This window comes from Vipera ursinii (assembly GCF_947247035.1).
Source record: "Vipera ursinii genome assembly, chromosome: 4".
Taxonomy (NCBI): domain Eukaryota; kingdom Metazoa; phylum Chordata; class Lepidosauria; order Squamata; family Viperidae; genus Vipera; species Vipera ursinii.
Window position 1 is genome coordinate 33,807,698 of NC_139514.1, and position 23,813 is coordinate 33,831,510.

General features: G+C 35.0%; 1 protein-coding gene across 2 annotated transcripts in view; it reads left to right on the forward strand.

The window, feature by feature from the left end:
- The window catches only part of ALCAM (activated leukocyte cell adhesion molecule), a 112,364-nt gene that overhangs the window by 58,037 nt on the left and 30,514 nt on the right, over positions 1-23,813 (forward strand). For both annotated transcript variants that reach the window (XM_083361371.1, XM_083361372.1), the window contains exons 2-3: positions 18,490-18,590; positions 21,026-21,245. In XM_083361371.1, coding sequence (XP_083217497.1) covers positions 18,490-18,590; positions 21,026-21,245 — 321 coding nt within the window. The remainder of the gene's footprint in view (positions 1-18,489; positions 18,591-21,025; positions 21,246-23,813) is intronic.

Sequence of the window (23,813 nt, forward strand, 5' to 3'; positions counted from 1 at the left end):
GTTGCAAAGCAATGTGGTCACGTGACATTTCATCTTGCAAACCACATAAATTAGTGATGGAAATTCCAGTCCCAATTGTGATTATAAATTGAGGACTACCTATATCCATCCTATATACTGTTGTATGCCTAATACTTGTAAATACCTAAACTCCTGCAATATAAAAATAATTAGCAATAATCTTTGCAAAGATGAGTTTATGAATAAGTTTGGATTATACAATTTTCCATATATTCTCAATTATACACAACATCTTTCATGACTACAGACTTAACTAAGAGGTTTCATTTGGCTAAAGGACATTAATTATTCTGTCTACATTTAAAATTTGTAAATAAAGTATTCTTAAAATATCTTTGTTTATAAGAGTAGACAGATGTTATAAAATGAATCTTATGTAAGTTATGATGAATTTAAATACCAAATAGGTGAAGCTATGAGGACAACAGTAAATTAAAATTAGACTTTCAGTCTTGGTATTAAAAACAGTGTTTTTCCTTAATGATGAAATTACTTTTATTGTATATTGTCTATACAAAAATGCTATGGGACTTTTAGGTAAATTGGAGTATTGAGCTTTGTAGAATGTCTCAGTTATATTACATAACAATTGATAATATTTGTTTTCAAAGAAGATGTAGTGGCTCTCTTAAAATGATCAGTAATGTCTTGACATGTATGCTTGGTAGCACTTCTTTTAGGCCCTTAAAAAATTAACACAATTTAGAACTGCTGTTTCATTTCAACTCAAAACTCAGATTCAGGATTTGCCTAAGGATAAACAATATCTGGTTATCAATAAGCACATTTCACATAACTGAGAAAGAAAATAAATGGGACAATATATGCCCCTTTAGACATCAAACATTTATATGTCTTATTGTGTATTTATATCTCCTTACAAAGGCATAAAATGAATAGGTGCATTTTAATCTTGTACAATCTAATCTTGTTAGTGAAGCCTTTGGGAGGAATGTTCAGAAATGTAACACACCATTCAAAGAATCCAGTTGCATCAAACACTGAAAATAACGAATCAAAAATGTCTATGGAATGAGATTTCAAATGCAGATCTGTTCTATTCTTTGTACTTTCATCTTCAGTTTCATTTTTGTTTGATTTTTATTTATTTTTCTTTGTCATTTATCATGTCATGATGTTATGATGTAGATTTAAAATATTTTATGTTTCTTGTTCTATTGATGTTTTGATTAATTTTGCATATCACAGAAGAGGCTTTGGATTTAGGTGGAATCCCAAAGTGACAAATGAAGTAAATAAATGAATTATAGTAAAGTCAATAAAAAGATAATGATCCTGAAATACATTATTATTCGGAGATGACTGGCAACATGATAGCTTAATTGTTTCTCCTGATTTGGATGTTACTTATTGAACAAAGAAGCTGTTTCATTCTGCCCTCTAGAAACCCACTTCTCAGACACATAAAGATGTCTGATGAGTCTAGTTCAATATATTCCTGTAAATACATTTAGTGCTGGGGGTATCATGATTTATTTCCCAGGGTGAAGGAGCGGTATACATACAATTCACCATATGACAGCAGCTCCTTCCTAGTGAGTGACTCTCTAGCATCTCCACTTTTTAGAAAATTCTTCATGACACCTATATAATTTGGCACCTACTTATCTTTTCTACTGTCTGGCACTTCTGTTATAAATTATTAGATTGAAAAAAATGCTTGGTAAATGAACTAAGTCAAGATAATACTTCACAAGATGTACCCTCTTCATTTACTCTGGCAATTGCACATTAATATCATTTAATGCTTTATAATACAAGAAGGAAGAGTATCATATTTTTGTAAAAACAATGAAATTCAAGCTATAGATGTGCATTTATTGCAGCTGATCCATTCTGAAATCTTCAAAGGGGCATCACATGTCAATATGGATAGTAAAAGCTGTGTTAATGAGGGTACCATAGTGTTATTGAAATGAAATACAGTTTCATTATACCATGATGTGAAGGAATATTTAAGACATAAGTAGGTATGCTTATTTCCTTAGCAATTCAATAGAGTCTGAGTTGAACTTACCTTGTAGTAATTTCTAGGACCTCTGTATCATTTTATTGCAATAGTATGGTAATGGTTTGTCACTACTTCATTCTAAGTTGTCAGTTGCTCAGTGTAATCTACGGTTGTTCTGTTACTAGTAATCACCACTGATCATTGTGCTTCTGAAATCTATCAGGTTTTGCCACCTGTTAAATCTATTTAAGAGTTGGCCATTTGCTGGTGGGATGGTAGTTATCAATTTATCTTGAGATTAAAGGTAAAGGTAAAGGTTCCCCCGCACATGCGTGCTAGTCGTTTCCGACTCTAGGGGCCGGTGCTCATCTCCATTTCAAAGCCGAAGAGCCAGCGCTTGTCCGAGGACGTCTCCGCGGTCATGTGGCCGGCATGACTAGACGCCAAAGGCGCACGGAACGCTGTTACCTTCCCACCGTAGTGGTCTCTATTTTTCTACTTGCATTTTTACGTGCTTTCAAACTGCTAGGTTGGCAGAAGCTGGGACGAGTAACAAATGCTCACTCTGTTACGTGGCACTCGGGATTCGACCCGCCAAACTGCCAACCTTCTGATCGACAAGCTCAGCGTCCTAACCCACTGAGCCACCGGGTCCCCTTTGAGATTAATTCAGTTCAATCAAATTAAGCATACTTTTCAGGTCATGTACATAGGCTTGTTAGCATTTTAGTTAGTGTATCAGAAAATTAAAGACCTTTATGTGTATGTCATGCTGTTACCTCAGTCTTCACAAGATTGAGGCAAAAGGGGGGAAAACAATCCCAGCACCATTGTACTTCATTAACATAAGTAAGCTGTAGGCATTGCTGCTAGTCCAACTAGATAATTCCTTTCCATGTGGCACTTGAAGCTGATGGTTTACAACATTCTACTGTTGCCAAACATCCACAATATTTTCTAAAGTACTGTTTAACATATCCCCTAACATTCTGTCATTATTCTGCATGCCTAGGACTAGAAAAAATTGGTTATCCAACTTATTTCTCTTGGCCTTCCTTAGCAATGTCCACCCACTACCCACACAGTTTCAAAATAAAGGATTTTTTTAATGATCCAAGCTTAATATCTAATGTATCAGGCAAAATTGCAGACTGTGTTATCTTGGTTATTGTTTTGTTCCTTTTGACTGAGGCTTTTTGCTTTTTGTTGCTTTTGACCCTAACCCTTTTGGTTTACTTCTAATTGTTATGCAGTAATAACAGTTAGAAGGTTGATTTTTCTTCCTTATAATGTATATTTCAGCTCATTGCCATTCAAGAAGCAAAAATCTTGCCTTGCCAGCTCCATAGATCAGTGAGGAGTTGCTTAATTATAAAAAAGAACTCAGAGGGAAGAGCCAGTAATTTGTCTAGCATAAATCAAAAGGATTCAAATCTGACTCACAGCATTGTACTTTAAAACCAGTCCCTTTCTTTTTCTTTTACCTGTAATATTTTACTTTTAGTGAAATGATAGGTTTTGTCTCTAAGCAACTAAGACCTGGTGATGATTCTAATTATGCATTATAATATCTTTTGTGTACTTTGTCAAAGCTCATGGCAGGACCCATCTACCTGCAATTATCTCTTTGATGGAATTCTTCCATTCTTATGGTCTGTCTGTCTGTCATCTATCTATCTATCTATCTATCTATCTATCTATCTATCTATCTATCTATCTATCTATCTATCATCTATCTATCTATCGGAATAGGTGCAGATTAGATTTGATCCAACTTGACCACCCCTTTTAAACAATCCAGCTTTTTCAGTCTTCTGGGGGGGGAATACTATCACTTTTTCAGAAGATTTGATTATTTTGTTATAATGATAATATAATTGCATCCTAACAATGTAGCAGAAAACATTTACGGTATATTTACCATTCATCAAAACACCTAGTGAATTCTTTGAATAAATCAAATCTCTTCATTTTTAGAATGTGTCTGATTCATTTTCAAAATATCCACAGTAATTTAAGGATCAGATTGATTTAAAACCTCCTTTTCTTTTTAATGGCCTTTGTGGCATTTGAATTTTCTCTGTATTACAGTTTGAGACAATTTTGCCTGGCAAGATTTCATTAATATTAGTAAGGTTTTTTTTAAATACTTATATCTGACTTTTCATTGTTTTTACATTATAGCTAATAATTGTATTACTAGAGTAAGTTCTGGTTTTAAAAGCGAGTCCCAGATTTCCTGTACAAACTGACAGAAGATGTGGAACCAAGGAAATGTGGTGCATTGTGATTTCAGGATGCAAACCTTGGCTTTTCATACTTGTGTTCTGATGCATGGCCACAAGTTCATAACTCATGCGATTTGTGCTGTGATATTGTAATGGGGGTTTTGTCATTTGCCCTGCTTGCCTCCACCTCTGAATATCCTTAGTGATGATTAAAAATATAATAACATTCACGAAGCAACAAACTGCAAAGCCAGTTTTGTGGAGTGGCTAAGGTGCTGGACTAGAAAGCAGGAGATGGTCGCTTAGGTATGAAAGCTGTCTAATTTATTTTGATTCAGCTTTGCCATCATGACATTAACTAGAATTTGGCTGTTATTAATTAGAAATCAGGTTGTACTTAAAATATATATTTTTATGACCAACCTAAATAAAGGAAGTGTGATTTCAAAAAGACAGATATTTTAAAAAGACTTAGCAGTTTAAAGCAGTAAAAGAAAAATACAGAGGTGACTTTGTTTCAATTATTGAATTTAGATTAACAGTACAATGACAAATATCTAGTTATATTTCTAGAAATTCACTGTCCCAAAATAGGTGTGTGATTTTCCTGCTGCTACTGCCTCTTTCAAATCAGTTTAATTCTCAGCAATGACATAGTTGTGCTACAAATGTCTTATTTTAAGATAAGTGATTTTAAATATAGAAGAAATGTTGGATTCTGCTGAAAAAGTAAACATAGAATAGAATCAGAAACAATATCTTTCTGCCATCATAGCAATTTGGCATGCTATGAAATTAGACATTTCTACTTTCTTCTATTTTTTTTTCTGATCTCTGACAACATTTTTAAAAATTTCTTTTAAGCAGTTACATAGTGCCCTCTACCCTTGAGGCAATTTTCTAATTTCTCTAGAGATTTTTAATTTTCATCTTTTACTTCCTAATTTAATATTCAGCTTGAGGCTCTTGCATCTTGACAAAGGCCACATCAGTTTAATAATTGGTTGATAATAGAAGAAAATGAAATAAAATAAGCTTTGTGCCTCTGGGTGACCAAAAAGCTATTATTTTCCAACTCTAAGAAAATCATACACTTCATTTCAGCAACTATTCTGTTTTCTTTTTTCTCTTACAGAATTTCCTTACAGTAATGATATTGCAATTGGTTGGAAACATCAGCAGTCTAGTAGCAAATCAAATTGATTTCTATGCTGCTAATGTGAAGCTGGCAGGGGTTCTGAAATAATAATAGCAATTGTCATAGAAAATTCACTTATGATGTTTATGATAAAAAGGCAAGCTCACTTTACCTCCTGCTGACAACATGGACACATCCATGCACTTTTCTTAGCAAAGGTATTAGAAATTGTTTGTCTTCACTTTCTTCTGGGATGTCTTCTCCTCCTCCTATTACTCTACACACACACCCTTCCCAGTCACTTCTTCCACTTTTTCTTTCCCAGTAAGGAAAATGTATATAACCATATGCACTAAAATCTACTTATATAGCTTTGAGCCTGATTCTGCCTCTTGTTGATAAGTACTGGAATCTTTTGTACCAAATATGTTTTCCTGTATCTTAACATCTTGTGGTTTACACCAAAAAAGTCATTTTTTAAAAAAATCAACCACCTTATTGCAAAACTGACATAGATGAGTGTTGAGAGAGAGAGTGCCTGTCTCATGGTCACTTACCTGATTTCATAACCAGGGTCTCACCATTCATTCCAGCATCTTAATCACTGTGCCATCTTGGATCTCTATAATTATGAAAAATAAATAAATATGTAGATGTGCATGCAATGTTTCATCTAAACAAGGAAATTAGGAGTCATTTGGTAGAGAAGTTTGTTTCCAGATCCAATTCAAGATGGTGGTTTTAACTTTTAAAACCCCTCACGGCATGGGACAAAGTTATCGGTGGCATAGTGGTTAGACTGCATTATTGCAGGCTAACTCTGCCCAATGCCAAGAGATTGATCCTGAGTGGCTCAAGGTTGATTCAGACTTCCATCCTTCCAAGGACAGTAAAATGTTGGGAATAATATGCCAACTCTGTAAACCACTTAATGTTGTAAAGCAGTATTAAATGGTATATGTCTAAGTACTACTTCTATTGCTATTGCTGTTATTTGAGGGTCTCTCTTGATTACATCAGCCCATCCCATTAGTTCTGGCAGAGAGGGCATACTATGGGTTCCATCTGTAAGGAACCTAGATTGATGGGCCCCAGACGTTCTGTGCTGTGGTATCTGCCTTATGGTACATTTTCCACCTGAAATTAGGTTAGGTTAATTTTCAGGAAGACCCTCAAAACATGGTTATGTCACCAGGAAGGTTGTAGGTAAATTTAAAAAATGACTCAATTGTGGTTGATATGTAATTGCGAGTTCCCTTGGACTGCAAGGCGATCAAACCAGTCAGTCCTAGAGGAGATCAACCCTGACTGCTCTTTGGAAGGCCAGATCCTGAAGTTGAAACTCAAATACTTTGTTCACCTAATGAGAAGGAAGGACTCATAGGAGAAGAGCCTAATGCTGGGAAAGGTTGAGGGCAATAGAAGAAGGGGACAGAGAATGAGGTGGCTGGATGGAGTCACTGAAGCAGTACGGGTGAGCCTAAATGGACTCCAGAAGATGGTAGAGGACAGGAAGGCCTGGAGGAACATTGTCCATGGGGTCGCAATGGGTCAGACACGACTTCGCAACTAACAACAACAAAATGTAATTGCTATACCCCTCTGAGTCTGTGGTTTGTATATTCTAATTTTAATGATTTTTAAAATTGTTAGTAATTATTGTCTATATTTTTATAATTATTTGATTTATTTGATTTTTGTATACTGCTCTTATATCCTACACTTCTGGTGAGATAGGCTATACAAACTTGATAAAAAAATTATACAAATTTAAAAACTTACGCTTCCATCTTATACCTCTTAAAAGATACACCATGCATTGACACTCAGTCTCCAGGATTGTAATTTAACATTATACCCTATTTTTATGAAAGCATATTTTATCAAGTTTATAACCCTCCTCTGCAAAAGTTGGTAACCTTGATCTTTATTAAATAAAAAGTCATTTTTTCAGTTAGGACAAGAATATATAACCCATTATACTGTGCAAAGAGGTATGGCTGGAAACTTCCTCTTGACTGATTATGTGCCATCCAGTTGGTGTCAGCTCTTAACAACTATGTAGATAGATTTTCTCCATGACAATCTGTACTTTCTAGAACTCAAGGTGCTTGATGCCTTAAGCATCATACCAGACTGGCTCTTCGGGGTAGTATTGCTTGATTCATCTAAAGAATTGCTTGGTCCACATAAAATCGCAAATTGCTATGAGAAGTTAATATCTTATTCAGTAGAATGTTCCAAAAGTTGGCCAAAAGTTTCTGTTGTGTAAAGAATATTTCTTCTGCTAGTCTCCATAATTCTTGTAAAGGTTAAAATGTGTGTTAATGGTGTTGTAGTTGGTTATGTTCATTAAAGTTTATTATTTTACAAGGAAAAGGTGACTGTTGATTTTTTTTCCTGTTATATATCACTCGATTACTGTATACTTAGTTACAGTATCTTTCTATATAAATCACTTGGAATTTAATTGAAATGTCTAAAGCGAGAAGGCTATACAACTGCTGAAAAGATAGCCATTAAATTAATACCAGGATCATCTCATAACCAAGGCAGGTACAAATGTGTACCTTTCTCTTTACTTATGAGGATTATACTAGATGTTTTAACCTGTACTGGGATTCCTCAGTTGTACATAACCAGATATTTGATTAAATGTTATACAACTTGTAGCTGGGAATCTTTCTCGCCGAAGAGCTTAAGAGAAGATAAACTATATCATTGTGATGACTACCTCAAACAATGATGCAGGGATTTTTGTTTTTTGTTTTTTGGTTGGGTTAGATTTGTGGAGAAAATGGCTTCAAGGATAGGAAGATTTTTAAGGACAGAAAACATGTTTTGAAGATGGACATGTTTTTTTGTGTGTATGTGTTGCCCAAGGGCGTGTGTGGTCGTTTTGGCTCTCTTGAGTTTTGGAGCCCACTGATTTGGATATGCCGAAAAGAACCTGTAACAATCAAGATGTGCACATTTCTCCGGTCACATACACAAAAGACATTTTCACACATTCATATAACCTTTGATCTATTCCAGAGCAGGATACCATTATTGTTCTTTCAAGAATTACTTTTTCCCATATACTGTAGATAACCAGATACATATACCAAGTGTATATATGTAGACATACATCTGTATACAAAGTTCCTGGGGTTTCAGATGGGAAAATAAGAGAAAGATTTCCTGTTTCTGTTCACAGCAGTATGTATCAGTACCGAAGAACAAAATATTTATAACAAGTAAGCAAGACAGCCTTTTCCTCAGCTTAATTAGTTCTGAAGAATGTGAACGTATGTATGTGAACATTCTGATTAAAACAATAGTAATGTTGCACTATTAGTAAGTAGATGTTTTAGATAAGTTAATATGCAAAAACATTGGTTAATTTATTTTTAATATGACTGTTCATATGCATGGTACTCATAATTCAATAGGAAGAAGAGATTACAGTTAAAAAACAAAAAAATATACAATTTTCAGTTAAAAATAGCAAACTACTTATGCTTCAGAAGAAGAAATAGTTTCTGGTTTGGTTAATATCCACAAATGAAATAGTACTGATATGTTTAAAATATTTTTGAAGAAACCCTGAGATGTAAATGTTTTGATATTTTTTATTCAAAAACATTTTGAAAGCTTTTATTAGACAAGTCATATTTTTACACAGCTCATTTTAGCAAATGCCACTTTTGTATGTCTCTCTCACACACACATTTTTAGACACACATGAAAACACAACTTGAATGAGGTACATTACTGTATGGATGTTGACTTGTACAATAAAAGCTTTTCAAAGTAGTCATTGTAATGCTATATTAGGTCCAGACAACTATATTAGTTTATTTACCTTAATTTCTCCTCAAGAGAATATGTTGCTGCCAGAAAACTATTTAAATATATTTAATACTAAACATCTAAAGTATTGGAGCACACATATAAGAACTGATCCAGAAAGCTGTTGTCTATACTGAATTATTGTTCTGTAGAGTTTGAAATATAATATAACAATGCTAAAAACTACCATAAAATTAAGAAATGTGTTTTGGGCCGAAATTTTAATTTTAAAAAATGATCATTTGATCAAGTAGGTATACAACCTATGTAAAAATGTTCCCTGTCCTGTCGTCAGCACTTCATAGAATGATTGGTGGGGGAAAAAATCCATGCAGGAAGGCAAATCAGCAGGCAAGGAAAAAGGAAGAAAAGTTGCCCTAGAACTTGCTATTTTGGTGGTTCAGTGGGATAGGACACTGAGCTTGTCGATCAGAAGGTCGGCAGTTTGGCAGGTTGAATCCCGAGTGCCGTGTAACAGAGTGAGCGCCTGTTACTCGTCCCAGCTTCTGCCAACCTAGCAGTTCGAAAGCACGTAAAAATGCAAGTAGAAAAATAGGGACCACTACGGTGGGAAGTTAACAGTGTTCCGTGTGCCTTTGGCGTCTAGTCATGCTGGCCACATGACCACGGAGACGTCCTCGGACAAGCGCTGGCTCTTTGGCTTTGAAACGGAGATGAGCACTGGCCCCTAGAGTTGGAAACGACTAGCACGCATGTGCGGGGGAACCTTTACCTTTTTTAAATATCAAAATTTAAAATAAAGGTGGAGAGACAGCTTCACAGATGTCATGAAAATACTTCCCTTTTCCCTCTCCTCCCACCCCACCCCCATCAGATTTTAAGACAGTGTGAGAAATCTAGTTTCCAACTGTAAGAGGTTGTTACCTTCAGGGCTTCTGTGAGGAGGACATGTTGAGAGGGGAAAATTGCGGTTATGTTGAAGAGCAAGAAAAAAGAAGGTTACAAGTGAAAGAGCTGGAAACACCGTGGCAAAAACAACTTGGTGCATTGTGTAATCGCTGGCATGGGGAAAGCGGTACAGAAATCAAGTGCCCAGCAGCCAAAAGCTGAGAAGAGGGACAGAGCTCAGTGTCCCCGACAACTTCTCCAGAAATTCCAGCAGCCAGCTTTCCTTTCTCAGTCAAAAACTATGAGTCTCTGCAATAATTTAGGATGCAGCAACCAGTTGAAAATACTACAATGCCAGCCAGCAAGAAAGCCAGCTCAATATAAAGTGATTAACGGGTGGCTCTAAGAGATGACCATTTTTAGGTTTCCTCCACAGTCCATAGCTGGGCGAGCAGCCAGCTAAGCTCTTTAAATAAGCCTGTTTCTTTACACAGGGTTACAGTTCAACAGCCTGTAAAGGTAAGGGGGAAAATAAAATTGTTGAATACTTATAATATCCATAGATAAGAATTCTTAGAAGTAGCCACAGCACATCTAGAGATAGGTACATTGATAAATAGCCACCAGTAGAAGTCAGAAGGTATAAACCTAGACCACATTTTGAACCTGGGATAGACAGATGTTGTTTAATAATATTAACTTTAAAAGATTGTAAGGTATTCCAAGTAAACATGTTAAATCATTATGCAACTGATCCACTTTCCTTAGGTTATGTCTTCACAATAATATTTCAACATTTTTCTCACTCAGTAATGAAACAAAGTAACAAATGTTTGTTTGTGTAGGAGTGGGCCACAACTGTGATGGACTATTTATACTTTTTCTGTAAGTTCTGTGAATAGCTTCCTGTGAATTGTGGGTTTTAAACAGCATAATGTTATATTTTTCTTTTTCATACTTAATTCAGGTTAGTTGCGTTAAGAATAATAAAGACTCCTAATGTAATGTATTGTACTTGTCATTTAACATTTTATGGCATTCATTTCCAAAGAGTAGCATCTACAACAGCTTCTCTCAACCTGATGTTTTTCTGAAGGCATTTTTATCTGGGGATGATTACAATGTCTTTATTGGGTATATCTTAAATGATCTGAAGAGTTATTCAGTAAACTATGTATAGTTGTAGTTACATTTATATATATATATTATGATTTGCATATGACCTGATACCATTGATGTTAAAATGCTAGTGGGAATTATTTCTGTAATTAGGTTTTTATTGTTTCAGATTGTTGCTTGGGGAATTATGGAGTCCAGCATCACTGATATGTTGTTTTATTTCATGTTGACTTACAGGTAGTGGGGAGGAGATTAGATAGATAGATAGATAGATAGATAGATAGATAGATAGATAGATAGATAGATAGATAGATAGATAGATTCACATGTGAGATATGTGTGATATATTACTGGACCTTTTGAAAAGTCGCATTAATGATGTCATATTTGGGTCTTTTAAAGAAGTATTAAGCTTTCTTTTAATTCTAAAGTGTTTATTTTATATTATCTTACTTTTTTTTAAAAAAAAATACTTTTTACATGGACACATCTTAGAGTACCATGGATAGTTTAGCAAAGTTTAATTTAAAACTACTTTTTAAAGAGCCACAGGTTGCTATTTTTTATTTTTATATAGTTATTTTGGGTATCTTAACATAATGGATATATTTAATGTAAGGAGACTATCAAATATTTGCAAACTATTTACTTTACTTGGATGCACTTTTGCTCTGCCATATTTTATTATGTTTATATGCATAGCAAAAATCCAAAGGAAACTTATTTTTGTGAATGATGTTGTAGACTGCATGTTGTCAGCTCTAGATTCCACCATCCACCCAACCCAGCAATTCTATTTACACTGCCAAAGTTATGTGTTGACTGATACTATGCATTTGTTACTATAGCAACTTGGAGGGGTTAAAATGCATTGTTTTAAAGTAAAGAGAAAAGATCAACAATGAAACTCACACAGGAACATTCTTTTATAATGACACTTAGTGTACTTTAGCAGAAAAGCAAATACTTGCCCTCCTTATCAGGTGCAAAAATAAGTTCTGTCTGTGGTCTCAATTCATCCTAGTGAAAAATGTCAGATTTCTTCCGTGTTCTGACACAGCTCATAGATTTCAAATAAAAGGTGGCTTTTCATTCTTTCACGGTCTAGTTTATAGGTGTTTGGATTATGGGTGGGTTTCTTTGTGAATTTATATTTCTCATTATTATATAAAAGCACGTATGTTAAGCCATCAAAAAAGTTTATATTTCCTTAGCACCATCTAGCGGTCAGACTGCTATATTCATTAAATGATAAAATAGCTGTTTTCACCTTCTAGATAGGATTGACCAAATTTAATTTAGAGAATGAAGCAAAATTATTATAGATGAGTGCATTACTGTTCATCTGCTAGATAAAAGTGATCAATTGCTTTAGGATGTGCTAATGAGGGTAAAATGCAGGTTTATACTGTAACATTATTTTTTAGCTTTTGTACTATTTTCTATCAAATGTTTGTTCATAGATAATATAGAGATGAACTAAATATTTTGAAGAAGAAAAATGTTACTCATAGCTGCTAAATACATCAAAAAGATTGCATTTCTTCTCTGTATTGGTGTAATTATTCTGTAGTAGATTTTTCTGTTTGTTTTTACCATCCCAGGAACCCATGTTTTATAATACCTTATAATACGTGAGTATAGGTAGTGATTAACTTACAACCATTTATTTAGTGAGTGTTTGAAGTTATAATGGCATTGGAAAAAGTGACGTACGACCATTTTACAGTCATTGGAGCGTCCCTGTGATCACATGATTAAAATTGGGATGCTTAGCAACTGGCATGTATTATGACAGTTACAATGTCCCTGGGGCCATGTGATCACCTTTTGCAACCTTCTGACAAGCAAAATCAGTGGGTGAGCCAGATTCACTTAGTAGTAATTAGTAACTTTGTTGCTGATTTAACAACTATAGTGATTCACTTAACAACTGTGGCAAGTAAAACAGGGCAAAATGCACTCAACTGTCTGGCTTAGCAGTGGAAATTTTGTGCTTAATTGTGTTCATAAATCAGGGACTACCTGTCAATCATTACCTTTACATGTTTGTTCTTTCATTTGTAGAAAAAATAATGATTATTCAGTGAAACTGATAATGGTGGACAAGTTATAAGCCAAATATATTTAACATTTCTTATTTTGGTTTTGGAATAATGTATGCAAACCACAAAATTTAAAAAAGTGATGGAAATGGGGAAAGTTCTTACAAAAAAACTGTCCTTAGTTCATATTTATTTAAAGTATAATAGCAAATCTTAATTTTGTAGTACACTGTAGTTTTTTCCTACTGTGATATCTTTGGATAATATGATCCTCTATCATTTACATTTTCCACAAAAAATATTAAAAGGTTAAATAGAAGAAATTATTTACAACACAAATAATAGCCAAGCACAGCTCTAGTCCAGGCATGTCAAACTGCCGGCCCACAGGCCGGATGAATCATGCTGAAACCGTGCCCACCCCATTGCCATCAATGGGGGAAAAGTTGCAATATGTTGTGCAATGTCATGTGACATTGCGAGTTTGACATGCCTGCTCTAGTCTTAGGCCTTTTAATGATCTAAGATGCTTGATGATTATGTGTCATCAAGTCCTGTCAATTTTTAGAAACAATATAAATGGTTTTTCTTCAGACTGATCTGACCCCCATCTGGTCCTTAAGGTTTTTCCAGAGATGCACTGTAATTCAGTTCATCCATGTTGCAGTTTTCATTATGTGTTTCTCTTTTTTTCTACATTTCCCTCCCTCCCGAGAAGTCTGGAATGATTTGTTTTATCATCCATTTATTATATTCCATGGTATTCTCAGGAATCTTCTGCCACACCAAAATCAAAATTGTAAACACCCTGTTCTATTTTAGAGTCCAACTTTTACTTGAATAGAGTATCACAGGAAAATTGCATAATTCTGATCTTAGAAAGTACAAACATAGCCTAGTACCTGATATCTTTTCCAAGGTTTTTGCTATTCTTTTAAGTGCTAGTATGTGGTTTATTTCCTGATTACTAATTCCTTAATATTGATAATTGATCCTAAATGGCAGAAACTATCCATCACTTTGGAGCCATGGTGGCACAATAGTTAGAATGCAATATTGCAGGCTAACTCTGCTAGCAGTTTGATCCTGACTGACTCAAGGTTGATTCAGCTTTCCATCCTTCCAAGGTCAATAAAATGTGGACCCAGATTGTTGGGGGAAATATGCTGACTATGTAAATCATTTAGAGAGGGCTCTAAATCACTATGAAGCAGTATATAAGTCTAAGTGCTATTGCTATTACTATCAGTTCTGTATCTTCATTGTCAATTCTAAGACTGCTGGCTATACTTGTTATTAGTTTGGTCTTTATATTTAATCTTAGTTTCATTTTTGTGATCGTTGACTTTCATGCCAATGAAGATCAGTTGCTTTTCCTGGTGTTGAAGTACTGTGGTACCTTGGTAATCTTATTAATTGGTTCCAGAAGACACAATGAATACTAAAAATGACAAATACCAAACCACGTGACTTACTTGTAACCCTTTGTTTTGACTGGGAAGGACTTCCTTTTCCTATGTCAGTGACTTCCCAAACGTGGCTGACTTCCTGTCCATTCTCTGCAGTTGACTCCCACTTCCTATCACAGTGTGTTCAGTATCAAAGAAGCAACGACTACCAGGAAAACATTTTCGTATCAAAATGCATTGAATACCAAATTCAATGGGTTTTGAAGCATTTGAGAACCAAGGTACCACTGTAGTATTATCAGAGTAGATCAGGTCACTGATTTTTCTTCCTCTAATATTAAAACCATACTCATCTTCTTTAAATCCTTCAATATACAGTATATTTATCATATAAGTTGAATAAATAATAAATAATGATAGAGTATGTAGCCATTGATTCCTTTTCCAACCTAGAGCCAGGCTGTATTATCATTTTCAATCTGCATTGTGGGTAATTTAATTTAATTTAACTGCCACCCATCTTACCTCAGGGTAACTCTGGGCAGCTTACAACTATAAAAAATAAAAACTGTAAAAGCATAAATAAAATACTGCACACTTCCAAATACAGCAGCCCAAGTAAAAGATGGGAATGGTGGGAGCAGACTGGGAGGAGGTGACATCTGTTGTTAATCAATCAACCACCTCCACTGTGATGCTTCCTCATTGCAGCACCAGCCAACTGGTCTTAGGCTCTTATGGAAGGTCAGGAGGGTTGGAGCCAACCTCACTCCAGGAGATAAGATGTTCCACAGGGCAGACACAACAGCAGAGAAGACCCCATCACTGGGAGTACTCAGGCCAACAGGGTCCACAGCATGCCTTCTCTGCCTTCAAGGAATAGAAGGGCCACTTCCAGTAGAATGAGATGATCCATCAAGTACCTATACTATATTTCTGTGTATTCAATCTGATGATTCTCATGCGTATTGGCAGGGCTTTTTTTCTCAAAGAATGCTCAGAACGGTGTTCTAGCACCTTTTTTTTACAAACAAAAACCAAAAAAACTCCCTCTATTGGCTTTAGAAGTAGACAATCTTGGCTCTTTTTTATGACTCGTGGACTTCAACTCCCAGAAATCCTGAGCCAGCCACACTGAGGAGAAAGAGAGAGGTTTTCAAGCTGAGCCATCCTGGCTCAGGAATTCTGGGAGTTGAAGTCCTTGAGTCATAAAAGAGCCAAGATTGCCTACCCTGCACTTAGAAGAGGACATTAAAATTATTTACAAGGTTACTTCTTTAGGAAATAAACTTTCAGAATCTAAAACAGCTAATTCAAAAAAAGCCAACAGGAAAGAACCTCACATTTTTCATCTGCTTCTGTCTTTTGGAAGGTAAAATTAGATAACAAAATAATCTATTTCCTATGTTAACATCTCTGCAATGAAATCAATAAGGGTAACAGGAAAGAAATGAGAAACATTTTTCTCAATATAATATGTCTAATTTAGCTGATTCTAGAAAAAAATAATATCTTTTGTACACTCTTGAAAACTATTTTGAATCTATAACCATCTATTACAACTAAACCACTTTAAATTAAACAATTCTTAAGAATGAAATATTCTTAATTTGGACTTTACTTTTACTGTTTGGACTGTTGTGTGTTTTGAAAAATAGATTATTTAGAATCTAGTTACGTTTCACTTCAGTCTTTAAATAATTAACCTAGTATATTCATAACAATATATGTTTTCCATGGTGAGCTTAACATCAATAAGAACATTTATTAAAAAGGCTAAAATAATTTCTGGTGGTATTATCTGTACATTAAAATTTTGTTTAGTCACAATCTCACTTTTCACATTCTGGACAAGCAGTGGTCATCTATCCTAGCAAAAGATGTTAGATATGTGCATAAGTGTAGTCAGTAGCATATGCCTTTTTAAAAATATCAAACATGCAAAGAAACCAAAATAAGTCCAAAATATCTTTATTACATCCAGAAAAGCCAACTTTGCAACCAATATTTCTCATCCATCATTATGGCACCTTAAGGATACCTGCATACATGCAAATGCTTCTCTCGGATCAGTAATGCAGCAGGGATTGCTTTTTTCTTCCAGTAACAGATTGCTGGGAAATACCAAACATGGCCTTGAGAATTCCAATGTTTGTTACAAATTTTTCTGGATGTGGTTGGAAAGAGGCTGTTTGGCGCCGGAGACCACTGCCACGAGGAACACAGCTCTGGGTCGAGATTCAGAGCAGCTCAGGGTGGGGGCTCAGCACTGGCCACGGTGTGACAACTGCGGGGAGGGGAATCCCCACGGTGGCTGTGGGGAGGGGAATCCCCGTGGCATGTGGCTCTGAGCCACAGGGGCGGGGGTGCAAAGGACGGGTGGCGACACCATAGCAAGACACCGGCATCGCTCCCAGTGACAGCACCTCTGAGTTCTGGCACCTTTTTTTTTTAGAAATAAAGCACTGCGTATTGGCATTATTTTGGTTGATGGAATACTGTTACTGATGAAAAAATAATTGGATTGGCAAAAAGTGATAGTCAATCTCTTGCTTCATTTCAGTTTCTAGACTAAACAATCCAACTGTATCTTCCGTAATATTCCAGCTTTGGCATTTCAGTCTCCACTATTAGCAGCACATCTTTATTGCAGTTCAAAACTGATCTGAGACATACAGTACATGATGTTTCAGGAAAGCAAGGGTGAGAAAGGATGTTTGCAGTATAGCAAAAAGCTCCAAGCAAAGGAAAAGGAAGATCAAATACAACAAGCTAATTGTACATAAAAAACAGAAATGCACCAAATACGCTTGTACATTTGGAAAAAAAAATGCTGTTACTAAATGATTTACTAGGGCCTTCATGTACTTCTAACCAGCCTTCCCAGGCCATTGCTTCCAGATCCATTGTACAACCATTAGCATAATAATGAAAGACATTGAAAGGCTACCTGTTATAGAAAGACACTTCCAGACTATGGAATTACTGCAGCACTATGCTAATATTTATTGTACTTTGTAGCCTATCTACATAATTATTCTTCTTAATCATCTACAAAATTTGGTCTTATTCACAAATATTTTTACATGATCTGAAAATTATGGAAATTGTCACATTGAACTGTAGCCATCATGCTGAGATAAAGTCTCCATATAACCAAATACTTTATCTTGTGTTCTACTTTTTCTCATCTTTGGAAATTGTTTAATTTAGAAATAATACAGAGTAATAATACTTTAGAAGAGGAGTCCCCAACTTCTCAGCCATGGCCCACTAGTGGGCCATGAGCTGTTTGCAACCCAGCTGCACAAATGGTGAGCAAGTGCGCAAGCGTGCCCATTGCCATGCAAATGGAGCTGTGCACGCACACTTGCCAGCCACACGCAGGGAACCATCCCCTCTCTCACCCTCCACCGGTCCACAAAGCCAGAAAAGTTGGGGAACTCTGCTTTAGAACAATCTATTGTTCCATTGACTAATACAAAAGAATTGCACACTACCACAGCATGTCATACAGCTAGATATATTGCTCTGCAGTGGCTACGAAGGGATGCTTGTTTACTGAGGTGGAAAAAGAAAGGGCAAATCATGAAATGTCTATGAATATATAATTATGCAAATACTGCAAATTATAGACTTATGTTGGATGTTCCACAAGTGTGGAATTGTGTTGTTCTAAAATTGCTGTCACAGAGTTTTTGACAACCTTGTCTCACAGCTTCATTTGGAATGGTGATGAATTAAAAACACATATTTAATGTGAAGTAATTTTTTAACCAATTATTTAGTGAATTTTGCAAATCTGTTTTGTTTTAGTTAAGACTTAGAAAATTCCAATATCCGATTAAAAGTTTTTTCTTACTGTTTTTAACAGGACTTGGATTATATGCGGTAAACACAGTATATGGAGATACCATTGTTTTGCCTTGCCATTTAGAAGTTCCCAACGGTCTTTTGTTTGCAAAATGGAAATATGTAAGTATAAATTATGTTAAATTATTTCCATTATTGCGATGTAGAGGGAATTTTGTGGAACTAATGAACGTATTATTCAAAAGCAGCTTTTAAAATTTTGTGTTAAATGTGTGGTATAAATAAGTCTTTTGGTATTTTTATGCAGAAGCTTATTAGCAATATGCCACTTTTCTTAGCGTTCATTAGGATAAAAGAACTATAATAATTTGTTCGCTCATTTTGAAACCAATTGCATAGTTAAGATAAAGTGTTTTACTGTGGTAAAAAGCCTATTGCTATGTTTTTATTATGCTCACATTTGTTTCATACATACAGTTTTTCATGCTCACTATAGCAACATGAAGCAAGTTCATAGAATCAATAGTTGTGTGTCATAATGTGTCTGAAAGTGCACTGCCTGCATAAAGGAGACCAAATACAGGTCCAGCAGAATGCTACTAAAAATTGTTGCAGTTGCTCCCTCTTCTCATAGCATATTGAAATCACTACATAATAAATAGCCCATTCTAACAACAACCAATAATCCAGCTATAGTTTGTAACAAAGAAAGAAAGGCTTTCTAAGTGTTGTGATTTTTTTTCTGTATTAGGCTTTTGTTTCGTTTTGGCAAGAAAATATTCTGAGGTGAATTACTCAGCGTGAGTGTGTGTTTATCTAAGTTGATGTAGCAAGCCTAGCTGCACTGTACAGAGGCTTGGGAAAAAAGCTCCACTTTTACTCAATAGTACAAGAAAGTGCTGGAATGCCAAGAGATAAATATACTGACAAAGGTGACCTGAAGCAAACTTCTTTTGAGTATTCCAATCAATTCTTCAGCCTTCTTCAGGACTCTTCTGTCTGAAGGTGCATGTACATATCTTCCATAGGCACAGAGAGTTTTCTATTGCAATCACCACCTAATGGTCTTTTGTTTGCAGAATGGAAATATGTCAAATTATAAGTTATTGAATATAACAGTTCTGATTGAATTGTTTCAGGGAGGAAGAATAATGACAACTAAACTTCCTTTTTTCACTTTAAACGTTACTTGTTCTTCTGCAAAACTCGGGTTTTTACAAGCTTTGAATATTTCTCCTTAGTACTTTTTTCAGCTATTTTAACAATACTGACAACTATATAAAGCAAGAGAAAAGATGGAATAGCACAAATTCAGTAGTACAATCATCTCTACAGGCTTTACTACAGTAGAAATAAACCAAGGTGTTTATTCCAGAGAGATCTTTTTCAGCCTGAGATTCTCAAGATAAATTAGTTCAGTACATCTCAGTTTATTAAAGGCTTCTCCAGATGCTTAGTGATTTTAATTTCTTAATAACTGGGTATTTCCTAGTGAATTCTTGCTGCATGTGATCCAATCTGTTGAATCAAATATTTTCTTACAGTAGTGCTGAATAAAATATTTGTGGGAGCCACAAGAAAAATCTGAGTTCATTAATTTTCTTCACTTATATTTTCCTAACACATACTGAGCAGCAATTTGCCTTTGATGCTGCAGGTAATATCATATTTAGTATGTAATTAATCTCTGGAAATGTGCCTAGTTCTGGTGATCCAACTTGGCATATAGACTTATTCTGTGGAGATAATACTGCAGAGTTAATCTGTGATTTAATTCTCATATATCTCTGCTTTTCCCCCAAACCTTTTGCTGAAATATAATTTCCAACCTGACTTACCTAAACAGTGTAAATGTATACACAAAGAAGGTGAGCACATGCCCTCACTTACCCACATAGATAGACTGAGTTTTATTCTACTTGTAATTTGCTAACATACTTCCACATAGGAATGCTGAAACAATGAAAACTAGAAATTATTTTCTTCTAGAGCAGGAAAAGTAAACTCAGAGTTTTAAATAGGAACTGAGAACATTTCTCTTTTCTAGAACCCTGTTCTGCAATGAGAAATAATCAGGCACAACATACCAGAGTAGATATTATTCAAGACTGGGGAAAAGGTTAAAAGTGTCAGACTGTTTAAGAACTATTGATTTATTGTGCTCTAAAGTTTTTTAAAAAAATATTTTGAATGACATGCTTTATTGTCAATGCCTCACAAACTCATAAGCTTTGTAATTTGCAAAGTTAGTCCACAAAATCTAAGCCAGGGTGGGCTATTGCTGAGAAATCTGGAAATTGGCCTGTAATCAGGTTGAAAAAAACTGGTTCCCCAAAGGCCAAATCTTTAAAATCTACTTTCAGTAATTTACCTGGGTTGTAATATATTTAAATTAACAATTGGATTCAAAAGCCTTAAAAAACCGAATGTATTTTAATTGTTCATAATGTGTATTGTGTAAATATAAAATAAGTATTATATATGAAGAGCTCTGAATTATTGAAGTGACATAAAACAGAGAGAGAGAGAGAGAGAGAGACCTTGTGTGAGATAAGCAGCAGTATAAATTTGATAAATACATATTTTCCCCCTTCTAGGAAATTGCAAACAAGGCTTCAGAATCCATTGCACTGCGATCTGCAAAAAAGCCAAGTGCGCAATATGACAATGTACCAGAATACAAAGACCGAATAAGCCTTTCTGAAAATTATACCCTGTCCATTTATAATGCAAGAATTGGAGATGAAAAGAAATTTGTATGCATGCTTGTAACTGAAGACGATGTATTTGAACAGGCTACGCTCGTCAAAGTGTTCAGTAAGTACCGCTTAATTCATCTAACAAAAGGATGACGTAAAGGCCATTGAATGCTTTCAAGAGTTCTGTTTAAAAATTGCCAATGAATTGTAAATTGTCCTGTGACATATTACATGGAAAATAATCCTGGTGCTTGTATTTAACTTAATTTTAAATCAAATTGAATTTTTGACCCAGCTACTTTGTTCTAGCCTGTGATATTGTTGAACTGTAATTCTGTTTCTCACTTTATGGAACATTTTTCCTGTGGTTGCCACGTTTGTCCAAAATGGTGCCTCCTAAAGTAAAGTTAAGGGGCTGAACACTCCCTGAAAAAATGGTCAGTTGCAACTCTGAAAGTTTTAGTACTTTTCATCTGGAGAACATCAACCTGGGAAAAGATGGTCTAATACAATGGCAATTTTAAGATTCTGGGAGTTAAATTCCGTGTATCTTAAAGTTGCCAAAGTTCTAAAAATTCAGTAATTAAAACTTAAGAGATCTGAGGAGAAAAGTACACAAACTGCAACCAATCACTTTTCCAACATAAGAGTTCCTCATTAAGCATTCACTTTTTGAGCAATAGTTTGAAAAGATTCAGCATATCTGCCAGAACAAATTTAAAGTTTTTATTCTCTCAACTTGAAACTTAGTTGTGGAATTTTTACAAGTTTAAAAACACTTGTAAATATCTAAAACTCAAAATTAGAATAAATGCAAATATTTGTCCACATCTTATGCACTATAATACATAACTTCACACATGCATAAAAGAGCAGTATATTGTTTTATACTCTTCAAGAAAGTTTTTCCCTAAGAACTAAGGTGGAACAATAATAGCTTCATAAATTGTTTGCTCTATTTATATGCTGGGTGGTAAGAAAGAGTGCTTCTTCTTTTTTAGCATAGCATTGAAAAACTACAATCTCTGATCTATGAAGCAAGTTGGGGAGGATGACTGGGAGAAATCTTTATAAAGAATAAATCTTAACTGTCAATTTAATGGGAGAGAGAATAGATGTAGTGTTATAATTGTTCCATTAATCTCCAACCTATTTTTAGTTTTTGTGTGGTTAATTTACCATGAGAATATAAAAATAGTCCTAGCAGTTTTAATTGAGCACTTTTCTCAAAATTTGCCAAACAGATGACTCTAGGCTTTTCACAACCACGAAATGGAACATTGTCTCGTATTATTTTCTTTCAACTAGTATTGTAGACATGCTGCCCCTAATCAGAGATAACACTGACTGTTTAAGAGAGTGATAAAACTATCCTCCATTAATTTATCCAATGCCGCTTTAATGTCATCCAAGTCAGTGGATATCATCATTTCTTGTGGTAACGAATTTCAGAGGTTAATAATGTTCTGCATGCAGAAGAATTTCCTTTCTCTGTTCAAAATCTCCTTCCAGTCAGTTTCTTTGGATGGTCTGTGGGCCTAGTATTGTCAGAAAAAGAGAAAAGCTTATTTTGGTGTTTTGCACAAATTCATAAACTACCTTAATCATACCACCACACCCCTCCTCTCATGCTCTCATTATCTTTCTTCCAAGCCTAAAATGACTAAACCTTGTAGCTTTTTCTTATAAATATGTCATTTGAGTATTCAGATAATTTTTGTTACCCTTTCTATACCTTCTTTAGATCTATTATATCTTTTTAGAAATGTGGTAATTAGAATTGTGCATTAGCTCAATTCTATGAGAATTTAGAATTACTAGAATTACATCTAACTGGGTTTGTATAAATGCATTTTAATGTTGACAATTTAATTTTAAGTCATTTCTTGATGATTTCTAGAACTGAATTTGCTTTTTCTCTTAGCTATCAACTGAGTCAACATATTTATTGATATTAACAACTTATACTTTTTTCTGGTTAGTAACAGATGGCTTAGATCCATCAGTGTTGTTACAATTATTTGGTATCTGTAGTTATGAAAATCTTTGAAAAGTTAGTGCTGGCCCACCTGAAAACCATCATGGATCTGCTGTTAGACCCCTTGTAGTTTGCCTACTGAGCAAATAGATCAGCAGAGGATGCTGTTAATAAGGCTCTGCACTACATTCTACAACATCTTGAATCTTCAAAGACCTATGCAAGAGTCCTTTTTGTAAATTTCTGCTTGGCATTTAATACCATCATTCCAGATTTTCTTCTCAGTAAACTAAATTAGCTAGCCATGCCTGACCACACCTGTAAGTGGATCATAAGCTTTCTAACAGACAGGAAGCAGCAAGTGGAGCTAGGCAAAATCACATCAAATACCTGTACAATTAGCACAGGGCCCGCACAGGGCTGTGTGCATTCTCCACTTCTCTCTATATACAATGACTGCATCTCAAAATATGCCTCTGTTAAAGTATTGAAGTTTGCAGATGATACAACAGTGATTGGCTTCATTCCAGACAACAACAAATAGGCATACAGACAGAAGGTTGAACAACTAACCTTGTGCAGCCGAAACAATCTTGAACTGAACACACTCAAAAGTGTAGAAATGATAGTAGACTTTAGGAAAAAACCCTACTATTCTACAACCACTTATAATACTAGACGTACAGTATCAACAGTAGAGACCTTCAA